Below are 14,220 nucleotides of genomic sequence, written 5' to 3'. Positions count from 1 at the left end.
TGTACATTTGGCAGTCTTGCTAAGTTATATAGAAGGAAGTAGAGTCTATTATTTTAGATAGAAAATTCCCGGTCCCGACTTGCAGTGGTCAAAGTCCTCAAAATTCTAAGATCATAACACATAACGTCAGGAGGAAATATGTGGCTATTAATCATACTAATGATAGTGATGATGCAATAAAATAATTGTAATATGCTAACACCAACTGTATCTTAAAAAGAGGTATTGGAAATTCCATCTTGCATTCTCCCGTTTTTTCCTATTATAGAAAAACGCACTCCCTGATACTCAGTAGAGGATCAACTTATTTCTAGTTAATCAGCATGAACGTTTCCAGCAGAATAGATGCTTTGGTGTAGCACTTGCCTGAGGGTCATGGTTAGCATTCCGCATTTTTTAGAAAGCTGAATTCAGCAGCCCAGAAACATTAGGAAGAACACCTTCAAACAGGAACCAACGTCTTGGGGGGAAGAGAGTCACTGCCTCCGCTAGAGATCCCGAGAGAATACAAAAGCAAAAACAAAAAAAACTTGTGGAGAGTGGGCTCCACGACATGCGCATGCGACGAACTCCCGCACTCAGCACGGCAGGTTTCGTCCTTCATCTTCTCAGTCGGCAGGACCTGCTTCTCGCTGAGGATGAGTGAGGAAAGCCGCAGCTCGGCGGGGACAGCCCGTTAGCCTAGAGCGCCGGCACCCGAGTCGGGCCGCCGGAGCCGCGCCTGGAGCCGCGGTGGGGGAGGGGCAGCGGCGGCCCGCGCTGCGTCGAGCTTCCCAGAATTCCCAGCGGCCGCGGGGAAAGTTTACGGGATGTAGGCGGCGGCGGCGGTAGTGGTAGCGGTTATCCGGCGGCCCACGGCGGACCATGGCCCTGGCCCGGCGTCGCTGGGCTTTCCTCACGGCGTCCCCGAGCAGCGTCGCAGAGTGGGCCGACTTCCGGGAAGGAACTGACCAGCGACTGAGCGGCGGCCGGCGCGCTTAGCGCCCTGAACATGCGGCAGTCCCTGCGGGCGACCCCGGGCTCCGGACAGGCGGCGGCGGAGGCGGCGGCTCGGGAGGGAAGGAGGCGGCGGCGCCGGCGGAGGTGGCGGCGGAGACGGCCGGCGCCCGGCGCGGCGCCCTAGGGAGGCAGTTCAGCGCGGCCTCGGGCCTCGTCGAGAAGGATGCTGTCCCGAAAGAAAACCAAAAACGAAGTGTCCAAGCCGGCCGAGGTGCAGGGGAAGTACGTGAAGAAGGAGACGTCGCCTCTGCTTCGGAGTGAGTGTCAGGCGGGGCGTGCCCACACCTGGCCCAGGCGGCCGGGGGCTGCGGGGACCCTGGCGGGGGCGCCGGCGGGTCTCCAGGGCTTCTCCTTCGTCCTTGGTCGCTGTGAAATACTGGTTTTGAGATTTTCTTGTGTCTGAAGTGGTATTCGTTGATTGAAAGCCCATAAGAGTAAGAAACTTGTGTTAGTCCCCCCGGCGCCTAACCCCCCCAAGAGTACCCCCTAAAAATAACAGACTTCCTCGCCCCACCAGGCAGAGTTGTTGGTTTTGAGTACTGGAAGAGAGAGTAGGAAACATCTAAATTGCTTATCACCTAATGCTATAGGAGTAAAAGTAATTAGACAGGGACACTTTTTACTCTTTTAGATGCGTCGAGATGTGCGTCATGTTTGCAAACATTGCGGGTGTCTCTCGACTATGCTGCAAGTTGTGCGAACTCTGGGGCAGAATTCCTTAGTCCTGCTGCCGGATGCAGACTTGAGAAGGTGGAAAGCACACCGTCGTTCTTGTAGCCGCCACCCAAAGCCTCATCACTCTTACACACCAGAGCAGAGAGCCAAAAGCCTTTGTATTTGGCTATATTCGTGAGATTCCAAGAAGGCAACTCAAAATAATTTCTATCGTATTAGAGAAACACCCCCCCGAAAAGTTTTTTTTTAATAGGGTAGATCCCACTCCCAACCCCCATCTCCGGTCCCCCGCTGCTTTTCTTCTTAATGTAAGTATTTGATTTTTGAGTTGAATCTCTTGAATTTTTAATTCTTGTGTGTTCAGGACATTTGTGAGGCATGGAGCTGGTATTTTGGTGCTCTTACTGCGCCCCGGGCCCTTTGCGTAAGTTTCCGTCTTGGAAGCTGGTAGTAACCTTGTGACTTAAGTATTACCTCATATTGTAATTGGGAAAGCTAGGTTTCTAGTATTTGCCCAAGACCACACAGATGGGAGAGCATGTTTTTCCATCATAACCACATTGTCAGCCTTCCAGATTTATGGTGGTACTTGCAATACTTTCAACAAAATATATGTCAGTTGAGTACATCAGTAACTCGAAACTTGATTTTTAAATTTTTTTTTTTTTTTTTAACAACTTGGTTTTCAGTCACATGCTGTTAGGTTTCTGGCTGTTTTTAAGTGATAGCTTGCTGTTTGCTGCAAATAAAGTTTATCAGACATTACTTGAAATCGTGAATTACGTTTGTCACACTTTTATTATACTTTAAGTTCTGGGGTACATGTGTAGAACGTGCAGTTTTGTTAATGTTTGTCACAGTTAAGCAAAGAACTTTTGATCTACTTTGTTTTGTTGTCGTTACATCAAGTGTTGAGCCTTATTTATTCAGATATTTGTTTCTGTCCAGTGTTAGTTTCTGAAGCTTATTAATATGAGTGTCTCCAATATTGTTTACTTGATGAATAATAAGAGGGTCTCCATATTCAGGTTTTTTTCTTGTTTTAAAGGTATTTGCTTTCTAACTGGGAATGTCTTAAGCTGTTTTCAAGTTTCGTGTTTAAAAGTACTGTATCCTAAAAGCTATTGTTCTATTATCTACTATTTTGAATTATAATTACATAGTTTCAGGCTTGGTTTTTTGAGCCAGTTCTACATTTGTGTGCTTCTTTGAAATGAGAGCTTTTTATTTTCAGTTTTCATACATAAATTTTTGGCTTTCTAGCTTTTGATTACTGTGCTAGTGCTAGGTAATTCCAAGAGAAGAAAGAGCTACTAATTTTTTAATTTTTAAAGGAATCCACTTTTACATATTTGGGAGTAGCATTAAGTTCTATTTTTGAAATTGTGTTTGCTTCAAGAAGGATTTTTGGCAGTTTCTAAAATGAAGTGAGAACAACAAAATAAACTACTAGCTTAATTAACTAGAAATTATCAATTTGTTAGATTGTTTCCTATTTTTATACGTTAATTCATGAGCATTTCATTAATGTGTAGTTCATAGATAAGATTATTGGTATTTTATCATATTATGTATGGTAGTATGCAGAATACATTTCATTTTAGCTGAGCTTTTACGCATAGTCCATTAATGCAAGTTATATAAATTCATTTGATTGGGAAAATATTAATCTTCCTCAATTTAAAATGCCCAAGTACCATCCTAAACCAAAATTTAAAATTGTGTTTTCTTAAGTTGACTGACATTTTGATTTTGGGGTGGTAGACATAAATGAACAACTTTCGAAAACTTTTGTTACTTACTGATGAAAGGGTAATTTTATCCTTTGTTTTATTGTAGATCTTATGCCTTCATTCATCCGGCATGGTCCAACAATTCCAAGACGAACTGATATCTGTCTTCCAGATTCAAGCCCTAATGCCTTTTCAAGTTCTGGAGATGGAGTAGTTTCAAGAAACCAGAGTTTCCTTAGAACTCCAATTCAAAGAACACCTCATGAAATAATGAGAAGAGAAAGCAACAGATTATCTGCACCTTCTTATCTTGCCAGAAGTCTGGCAGATGTCCCTAGAGAGTATGGTTCTTCTCAGTCATTTGTAACGGAAGTTAGTTTTGCTGTTGAAAATGGAGACTCTGGTTCCCGATATTATTATTCAGACAATTTTTTTGATGGTCAGAGAAAGCGGCCACTTGGAGATCGTGCACATGAAGACTACAGATATTATGAATACAACCATGATCTCTTCCAAAGAATGCCACAGAATCAGGGGAGGCATGCTTCAGGTAGCTTAACATTATAAATAATATAGTAGTTTATATTTATTGACATGTCAATTAAAAAGATGTTCTTTTCTAGATTTTCTTGGGACACGAACAAATACTACTAGCGAAATGTTTTTCCACTTTGCTCGTCCTGCTTAAGCCTGTGTACAAATAGTTGTTAATCTACACTGAATGGAAGAGTCCTTGTGACCATTTATTTTATTAACTCATGTTATGTAAACTTGGTATTTATCTCAAGGCTGTCTAGACTCTTAATGCTGTGACCCTTGAAAACCTAGAGAATTTAATGTCTCCAGTTGGGCTGAATTTAGGTTTAGGTTTGGTAGAATAATGGGAAGGGTAAGTCTTCAGAGACACTTGACTGAGTCCTCAGAGACGCTTGACAAACTTGGGAAAGGAAAGAAGAATAGGAACAACTGGGCATGCTCAGTGATACCCTGAGCAACCACATTACTTCGCTAGATCCTGCACTTTTTCTCTGAACAAAAAGTAGTTCAAGAATTATTTCCTGAGTTGATCAAAAAGACTTATTGTCATATGGTTAATTATGTGTTGAGCATGTCTTTTTATTATTTTTGTAACAGACAAAAAATATTACCATATAATTTAAGAAAAGAAGGTACTTTCCATATCTCCTGAGTTGGAGATACTTCTGAAAGGAGCAGAGGAGATGGGAGAAATGTACAGTTCTACTTTATTCCTGAAGTCCTGGTTTTACCAGATAAAATGAAGTGATGAGATGAAAATTAAACTTTCTTGTCTGATTGTTTTTTTCTACCAAGTTATAGACTTTAAATTTTGGTAGGATAAAAATAAAATGTGAGACAGATTTACTTTTTGGCTCACATAACTTCAAATAAGGCGACTTAAAAATGGTTTGGAGCATTAGAATTTTGACTGTAGAAAAAATTTATTCATTTAATATTAACTGTTTATGTGTGTAGCGTTTTCCTTGGGTCTGTTGGTCTCTGCTTTCTGGTACCTTATTTGTCTAGTACCTTATTTGTGGAAACAAAACCAATCTATACACAATGGTCACAGAACAATTGTTATACTTCGTGATACTAACTGTAAGTGCAACAGGGAATCAGAAGAGAGATGAGTATAGGCTGGAATACTTAAAGAGATGATTCATGGAAGAGGTAGGACTTGGAGTGGGCCTTGAGCTTGGCCTTTAGATTAACAAGGGCCAGAAGAAGGACATTTTACATGGAAAATTGGGAATAGCACAATGAAAACAGAGTAGGCATGGTTTAAATATAAGGAACAGTGTAGTTCTGCCTGGTTTGAAGAAGTAAGATGTAAGGTCGAGTGGAGATTTGTGGTTCAACAACAGGCTTAGATTTGAGTCAAGTGGAAGCTCTTGCACATTTCGGAAAGACAAGTGATTTTATGAAAGCAGTGTTTAAAGATTAGTTTTGTACTAGAATTAAGGGTAGATTCCTAGAGAAAAGAGGATTGCAGGTACCAGTGGGTACCAGTGGTAATAGGAAAAGGCAAATCTAGGATGCTTTTGAAGGAAAAATGAGAATTAGAGTTTAGGAGAAAGCAGATCACTGAAGTTTTAAAAATAATGTGGAATAGTTGGTAAGAACAGCTTATTTTATGAAAGCTGACATCAGAGTCTCACTGGAACATTGTAGAGGAGAGGTTTTCTAGGCATGTGGAAATGCAGTAAGAGGCATGGGTAAAAGCACCTTTTAGTTTTTAAGGAATTAGGTTAAAGAATTAGCTGCATGCTTGAGTGTTTGTTTTGGTTATTTCTGATATGCAGTTCTGAACCTCAGGAATAATTTGTTATCTAACTAAAATAGTAAGTTTTAAAAATAAAGCTCATTTATATTTTCTTCTAGAATAATAACTGCTTATTACAGGAAATTTGCAAAATGCAGAAACGTAAAGGCAAAGTACCTGTCCACCAGAGATCCTCTTAGTATGTTATTTTCTTCATCTTTTTCCATGCCAAATTCTTTTTTTACATGGATGTGATTATATAATATTTTGTACAGTTTCCTGTTCTTTTTACTTGAATGATTTTCTTCATGTTGTATACTTTTTATGAGTGGTTTTAATGACTGCGTAATCTTCCATTTTGTGCATATTCAGTGGTTAGTGAGGACTTGACCTATACTTCAGAAATTTGGAAAGAGGAGAAGTGGGACATGCCCAAATTAATGGGACTTGGCCACTAACGGGGTTTGAAGGACAAAGGAGAGGGAAGAGTCAGATAGGATTAGCACAGCACATGACTGCCTAAGAGATGCTCACAAAAATAAATGGCTGAATGAGTGAATGAACCCAGCGGTTTTAAATCTGGAGGCTTAAGACAGTTTTTGGTAGCTGAGGGAGAACAGAAATAGCCATGTTTACTGTTAATATAGAATATGTGTTATTCTTTGCATTCACCTTTCCCACCTATATTGCGACGTCACTGATAGCTTGTAATGGTTTTCTACCTGAGGTTTAAGTATGTAAATATGAAGAATTAATAACAAGTTAAACTCTTGTTTTGAAAATCTAATTTGCCAAATATAATTGAGGAAATACTATAAGAACTAAATCTCTACTGATCCTCTCTTAGGAGCAATTTGACATAATTTTTTTAAGTTTAAAGACAGACTTTAAAGCAACTTTCCAGTCACAACTTCAAAATAAAGTACAAGTTAATTGCATACGTTTTCAGATTCAAGTATGTCATTAAAAAAATAAGATTTCAGGCTGGGCACGGTGGCTCACGCCTGTAATCCCAGCACTTTGGGAGGCCAAGGCGGGTGGATCACAAGGTCAGGAGATTGAGGCCATCCTGGCTAACACGGTGAAATCCTGTCTCTACTAAAAATACAAAAAATTAGCCGGGCGTGGTGGCAGGCGCCTGTAGTCCCAGCTACTTGGGAAGCTGAGGCAGGAGAATGGCGTGAACCCGGGAGGCGGAGCTTGCAGTGAGCTGAGATCTCGCCACTGCACTCCAGCCTGGGCAACAGAGTGAGACTCTGTCTCAAAAAATAAATAAATAAATAAATAAATAAATAAATAACAAGATTTCAAAACACTGATGAAAGAAATTGAAGAGCACAAAAACAAATGGAAAGACATCCCATGCTCATGGGTCAGAAGAATTAACATCATTAAAATGACCATGTTGCTCAAAGTAATCTACAGATTGAATGCAATCCCTATTAAAATACCAGTCATTTTTCACAGAAATAAAACAATCCTAAAATTTCCACAGAACCAACAAGGAGCCCAAATACCCAAAGTAATCCTGAGCAAACTGAACAAAGCTAGAAGCATCACACTACCTGTCTTCGAAATAAGGCTGTAGTAACCACATATAAGGTTATAGTAAACACAAATAAGGTATAGTAACAACAATAACATGGTATTGGTGTAGAAAGACATACATGGACCAATGGAACAAAATAGATAATGCAGAAATAAATCCACATATTTACAGCCAACTGATTTTTTTACAAAAGCACCAAGAACGTACATTGGGAAAAGGACACTTTCTTCAATAAACGATGCTGGGAAAATTGGATATCCACATGCAGAAGAATGAAATCTGACCCTTGTCTCACCATATGCAAATTCAACTTGAGATGGATTAAAGACTTAAGACCTGAAATTATAAAAGTACTAGAAGAAAATGTAGGGGAAACACTTCAGGACGTCTTTCTAACAAAGATTTTGTGGCTAAGATCTCAAAAGCACAGGCAACAAAAACAAATAGACATATGGGACTATATTAAACCAAAAGGCCTCTGCACAGTAAAGGAAACAACAGAATGAAGAGACAACATATTGAATAGGAGAAAGTGTTTGCAAAAGATTCATCCAGCAAGGGACTAATATCCAGAATATGCAAGGAAGCCAACAGTAAGAAAAACAACCCCGTTAAAAAGTGGGCAAAGGACGTGAATAGACGTTTCTCAAAAGAAGACATACAAATGGCCAAAAGGTATGTGAAAAAATGTGCAACATCACTAATCGTCAAGGAAATATAAGTGAAAACCACAGTGAGGTGTCTTACCCCAGTCAGGATGGCTATTGTTAAAAAGACAAAAAAATATACTACTGGTGAGAGTGTGAAGAAAAGGCAACTGTTACAGACTGTTGGTGGGAATGTTACAATAATTAGGACAGGCCCTATGAAAAACAGTTTGGAAATTTCTCAGAAAACCGAAAACAGAACTACCATATGATCCGGCAGTTCCACTACTGGGTATCTATCTAAAGGAAAAGAAATCAGTATATCAATGAAATACCTGCACTCCCATGTTTATCATGTCATTTGCAGCAGCTTGAATGGAACTGGAGGTCATTATGTTAAGGGAAATCAGGCACAGAAAGACAAGGGTCTCATGTTCTTACTCACATGTGGGAGCGAAACACGTTGATTTCATGGAGATAGAATGATAGCAGAGGTTGGGAACGATGGGAGGGGAGGTAAAGAGAGGTAGGTTAATGGGTCCAAACATAACAGTTAGATGGAATAAGTTCTAAGGTTTGATAGCAGAGTAGGGTAACTACAGTTAACATTTTGAAATAGCTAAAAGAGAGGACTTGAAATGTTCCCAACACATAGAAATGATAAATACTCAAGGTGATGGATACCCTAAATACCCTGACTTGATTATTTCATACTCTTTACATGTATCAAAATATCACATGTACCCCACAAACGTGCAAATATTATGTATCCAAAAAATGCTATAAAACAGTGTTACCACCTGACTGGGCTCTTGTCTGCTATCCAAATAGAGCAGAACACTGAGACAGCAGATACTGTAAAGAAGAAAGAGTTTAATTATTGCAAGGCAGCTGAGTAAGGAGGATGAGATGTTTCTCAGAGTCATCACCGCAAGACTTGAGAAGCTAAGATATTTAAAGATGATTTGGCAGGCAGGGGGCTAGGGGATGGGTGCTGGTGATTGGACTGGCATGAGATCATAGGGTTATCAATGCTGTCTTCATGTGCTGAATCAGTTGCTGGGAAATTGGGGAGTCACAAGACCAAGTCAGTTCCTTGGTTGAGTTCATGGAACACTGGTCCATTTGGTGTCAGTAGGTCCACTTGTAAGCAAAGTCTGAAAAATATCTCGAAGACCAGTCTTAGGTTTTACAGTAGTGTTTGTGACTGCCAGTTACTATGGAAAGAAAGCTGGGAAAAAATGGCAGGTTACTGTTTAAACCTATAGCTTAGCAGAAAAGTTTGCAGGAGGTGAGATCACCAGTGATCAAAGTGGCCTGGCCTGTTTGGCCAGTCCAAATTCTGGAAACCATCAAGGGGGTCTGTGTGATCTAGGATCATTGTTTTCTTGTTCTTCTCTTCTATTTTCTTTTTTGAGACAGAATCTTGCTCTGTTGCCCGGGCTGTAGTGCAGTAGCATGATCACAGCTCACTGCAGCCTCGACCTCTGGCTCAAGCAATCCTCCCACCTCAGCCTCCTGAGTAGCTGGGGCTACAGGCATGCACCACCACACCTGGCTAATTTTTTGTATTTTTAGTAGAGACTGAATTTCAGTGTTGCCCAGGCTGGTCAAAATCCCAAGCTCAAGCAGTCTGCCTGCCTTGGCCTCCCAAAGTGCTGGGATTACAGGCATGTGCCGCAGCACCCAGTCTGGATTATTGTTCTTTAAAAGAAACAGGTTCGTTAATCTTATGGGCAGCCTGCCCAGGGGCTGCCACAGGAAGACAATTATTAGTGACTGCCATTTGTTGAAATGACTTTGCAAGCAGTCATACATGGAGGTGGAAAAAGAGAGAAGGAAAATATTTTATCAAAATTCAGGCCCCTACCGTAATTTTAATCTTGAGGGTGTTTTTAATTTTATGAGGGAGGCTTCAGCAGGAGTCAGCAAGCTACACCCATAGGCCAGATAGACTTGCCTCCTGCAATACAATAGTTTTATTGGAACACACATGCACTGAAATAAGATTTGATTTCATGGAATAGCCAAGACCTTGTTTTAATGAGACAGTAGACTTCTGCCTTCGAAGTCTCATCCCAGGCTCTTTTATATCAGATTGCGTTAGGTTTAAAGAAGGTTGCAGGTAGTTGAAGAATCTCGGGTAATAAGGTATCTCTCCCAACCAAAAAAAAAAAAAAAAAAAATTCTTTACAGCAGTTGATACACTGCTTGAGAGCTTGAGAGACTTCATTTGATAAGATTCATTTTTATCAGGGCAATATAGATTTAATGTTTTACCTTGTAGAAAAAAGTAGTACTTTTTTTGAAGGAATCTCTAAAGTTGCAGGGAAAGATTAATAACCAATTACATGCCAAACAGAAAAGCCTAATAACTGCCTCTTCCACAAGGGAAAAATCTGAATATGAGACAGTAGCTGAAAGTTTCTTGAATTCACCTTGAGAAGACTTAAAACATATTTTTAGGATTTATGCTGAATAAGGTTCAAGGGATTTGAATGAATAGAAAGGAGAAAGTAAGTTTGTAGGAGGATAGGATAGGTTTGTGAGATAGATTTATTTTCAGAAACATTCAATTTTGATTGTCATAAGCATAAAAAGGTTGGAAAATTTGTTTTGTAATGACTTAATGGCAATAGTAATTCCTGTCAATTAGTTATTAGATTTTCAGGAAACACCTTGTGTCAAGGGTTAAATTCAGCTTATTGTATTTAGTAGAAGCACAAAAACAAGTTGTATAATCTCAGAAAGTTTTAGAGCCTAGACAGTTCTACGTTTAGCTGTAGAACTTTCAGATTAGAAAATTTGACCTTTAATGTTCTTGGCCACATACCAGTCACGCACTTACTGTATGTGCCAAAGAAAGGAATCCTGCCGTTAACAGGAAGTCTTTAGTTGGAGTACTAAAGGCAGATTGAATTCCTTTGTTTTGCGCTTAAATTTTAGTTCTGTCTCGAAAACATTTTTAAACGTTTAAAGATGACTAAAGAAATCAGGATACAAAAATCAGACTGAAAAGTGTGGGCTTTATCAAGAAATACTGGACTTGCAATTACTCGGGTAATGTGTAAATATTTGTGTAACCAGAATCTTTTGAGGAGGGGTTGATAATCTTTAGAGACACCACCTTTTCTGTATTTATTTTGCAGAGGAAGGGAGAAAGCATTTGGTTGAGTTTAATACTTAGATCTTTTTATCAACATCTTGATGATAACACACGCTAATAATGTGTAGTATCCATTACTAGGGACCCTGTGGAACTGTATTAGAGCTCTAGATCCATTTTATTCTCTGTAGCCACTACAAAATTTGGAAACCGGCCTATTTGAGTCTTATTCATAATGGTAGATCTCATAAATATCTGCCTGGTTGTATGAGATTAAGTTTTTTGGCACATCTACTGATAGCTGAGAGAGAAAATAATACTTTATCTGTGTCTTCGGCTAAGTCATATGTTTAGTGTATGAATGTTTTACTTTGTATTAATAGAAGGTGTTTGTGCAGTTAATTCCTGCAAATAGAAGCTGTTTTGAGGATTAACTATGAATCCAGTTTATTACTTTCAAGGACTACTTGAAATTACGGAAAGGTAATTTTGTTCTTGTCACTCAAAAACTGAAGTTATCATTTTTTCCCACTGATTTGGATCAAAATTGGTGGCTTGCTTTTTCTTTTACTAGTGGTAGTCATATTTTTCTTTAAAGAATAAATAACAATTGATCTTTTGTTGCTGAGATTACATGGTTAGTAACAGGTTTGCATTTGACCTTATACCACTTGTGTGACCACTGGTAAAATAATTCACTTGAACCTGTTTTCTCATCTGTAAATTGGTGGTAATAGTACTGCCTCCTAGAGCAGTTTTGGCTATGAAATAAGACATATGGAAAGGGCTGGGGATAGAATACACATCCATAACTGTTTGCACATGTCCTTTGTAAGAGTGAGTGTTTCCCAGCACTTTGGGAGGCCGAGGCAGGTGGATCACAAGGTCAGGAGTTCAAGACCAGCCTGACCAACATGGTGAAACCCCGTCTCTACTAAAAATACAAAAATTAGCTGGGCATGGTGGTATGTGCCTGTAATCCCAGCTACTCAGGAGTCTGAGGCAGGAGAACCGCTTGAACCAGGGAACCCGCGGTGTGGAGGGTGCAGTGAGCCAAGATTGCGCCACTGCACTCCAGCATGGGCGACAGCGTGAGACTCCGTCTCAGAAAAAAAAAAAAAAAGTAGTGTTTTGTGTTCCGTGCTTTTCCCACATACTTGGGATGTTGGTTATTGAAGTTTGAGCTTTCTGGCTGAACTCATACTGGAGGAATGATTTATTAGAGCTTGACATAGCTTTTTTATTTTTTAATCTTCTGGATCTGTTTTGGTAATGCTTTATGCTTTAGAACAGTGGTTTGCATTGTTTTGTACTGTACATTTATCTCAATAGATTTTGTAAAATTATCCCAAATAATAATTTGAAAAAATATATCACACATTGTGCTTTCAGAAAGTACAGCTGGGGCCGGGCGCGGTGGCTCACGCCTGTAATCCCAGCACTTGGGGAGGCCAAGACAGATGGATCACCTAAGGTCAGGAGTTGGAGACCAGCCTGACCAACACGGTGAAACCCCATCTCTACTAAAAATACATAAAGTAGCCAGGCATGGTGGCAGGTTCCTGTAATCTCACCTACTCGGGAGGCTGAGGCAGGAGAATCGCTTGAACCTGGGAGGTGGAGGTTGCAGTGAACCGAGATTGCACCACTGCACTTTAGCCTGGGGGATGAGGCTAGACTCTGTCTCAAAAAAAAAAAAAAAAAAAAGGCAGCTTTTGTTTTTAATAATGCAGTATTTAGAATTTTGTTTCTATTATATATTTCCTGAGGGAAGCTCTGTTAGCTCTGTTAGCCAAAATATTATAGCTTTTATAAGTAACTCATATAAATACACTGAATTGACTATACATTAGAAAAAATTGTTACATTGTTATGCTTGGTTTTGGCTGTAAAGCATTTTTAACATAAACATATTAGAATGTAAAGTAATTTTGTGTTTCTACGATGTGATATTAAAGTCATTTGCTGTGTACATGTGTTTCATACATTGGCTTCTTTTCTGTTTAAATATTTTCTCTTTAAGTACTGAAGTTGCTTAAACTATACGTATTAAACTTTCAATTTCAGTTTAATAGAAGCCTAAGGTCAGTTTCACCAAAAGGCTTGTTTTGTTCTGTTTTATTGTCACCATCTTTTAAAAAATTATATATTAGCTTTCTTTTGAAAGGATACCGAACAAGGGTGATCTTTAGTCTGTTTTTGTTCTTGCATCCTTTTTGCCAGAATACTGCATAGATAATATTGTGTACTTTCTATTGCATAGGTTCAGTGACATATAATGACTGATTTGTCTGTGATGTTAAGATGCAGCCATGGGTACAGATGTCAGCTTAATTCATCCATCATCATGAAGTTCTCCATAAGCCTTTTATCTATTATTGGTTTTTGGCAGCCATTAATGATCATTGGCTAGCACTATTACAGGCATACCTCATTTTATTGTGCTTTGCTCTATTGTGTTTCGCAGATACTGTGTTTTTTACAAATTGAAGGTTTGTGGCAGTCCAACAGCACATGCTCATTTCATGTCTCTGTGTCACATCTTGGTAATTCTTGGAATATTTCAAACTTTTTTCATTTCTGCCTGTTATCGTGATCTGTGATCAGTGATTGCTCATGTTACTATTGTAATTGTTTTGGGGCATCACAAGGAATTGCACTTGTGTGCAAACTAAACTAAAATAAGAAGTGGAGCCTGATGATGTGACTGCATTGCTGCTGGTCTCATGATAAAACTTGAACAGGTGAGTTGCTTTTTATGGATGAGCAAAGAAAGTGGTTTCTTGAGATAGAATATACTCCTGGTGAAGAAGCTGTAAATATTGTTGAAATGACTAATGATTTAGGATATTAAATAAATTTAATTGATAAAGTAGCAGTGGAATTTGAGAGGATTGACGCCAGTTTGAAAGAAATGCTACTGTGGGTAAAATGCTGTCAAACAGCATCACATGCTACAGAAAAATCTTTCATGAAAGGTAAAGTCCATTGATGGAGCAAACTTCGTTGTTGTTTTTAAGAAATTGCCACAGCTATCCCAGCCTTCAAACACCACCAGCCTGATCAGTCAGCAGCCATCAATATGGAGACGGGACCCTCCACTAGCAAAAAGATGCTGTGAACTCACTAAAGGCTCAGATAATCATTAGCATTTTTGTAGCAATAAATTTTTTTTATTAAGACCTGTACTTTTTTTAAAGATATAATGCTATTGCACACTTAATAGA

At 39.2% G+C, this 14,220-nt stretch overlaps 1 protein-coding gene across 1 annotated transcript in view; it reads left to right on the top strand.

The window, feature by feature from the left end:
• The first annotated feature begins 590 nt into the window (after positions 1-590).
• Positions 591-14,220, top strand: part of SAV1 (salvador family WW domain containing protein 1) — a 41,003-nt gene continuing 27,373 nt past the window's right edge. Inside the window, exons 1-2 of the mRNA XM_004055156.5 lie at positions 591-1,256; positions 3,514-3,957. Of these exons, the coding sequence (XP_004055204.1) occupies positions 1,163-1,256; positions 3,514-3,957 (538 nt within the window). The 5' untranslated portion in view covers positions 591-1,162. The remainder of the gene's footprint in view (positions 1,257-3,513; positions 3,958-14,220) is intronic.

This window comes from Gorilla gorilla, chromosome 15 (assembly GCF_029281585.2).
Source record: "Gorilla gorilla gorilla isolate KB3781 chromosome 15, NHGRI_mGorGor1-v2.1_pri, whole genome shotgun sequence".
NCBI lineage: Eukaryota > Metazoa > Chordata > Mammalia > Primates > Hominidae > Gorilla > Gorilla gorilla.
Note: the sequence above shows the minus strand (reverse complement) of the source record. Positions and strands in the feature narration are given on the sequence as shown.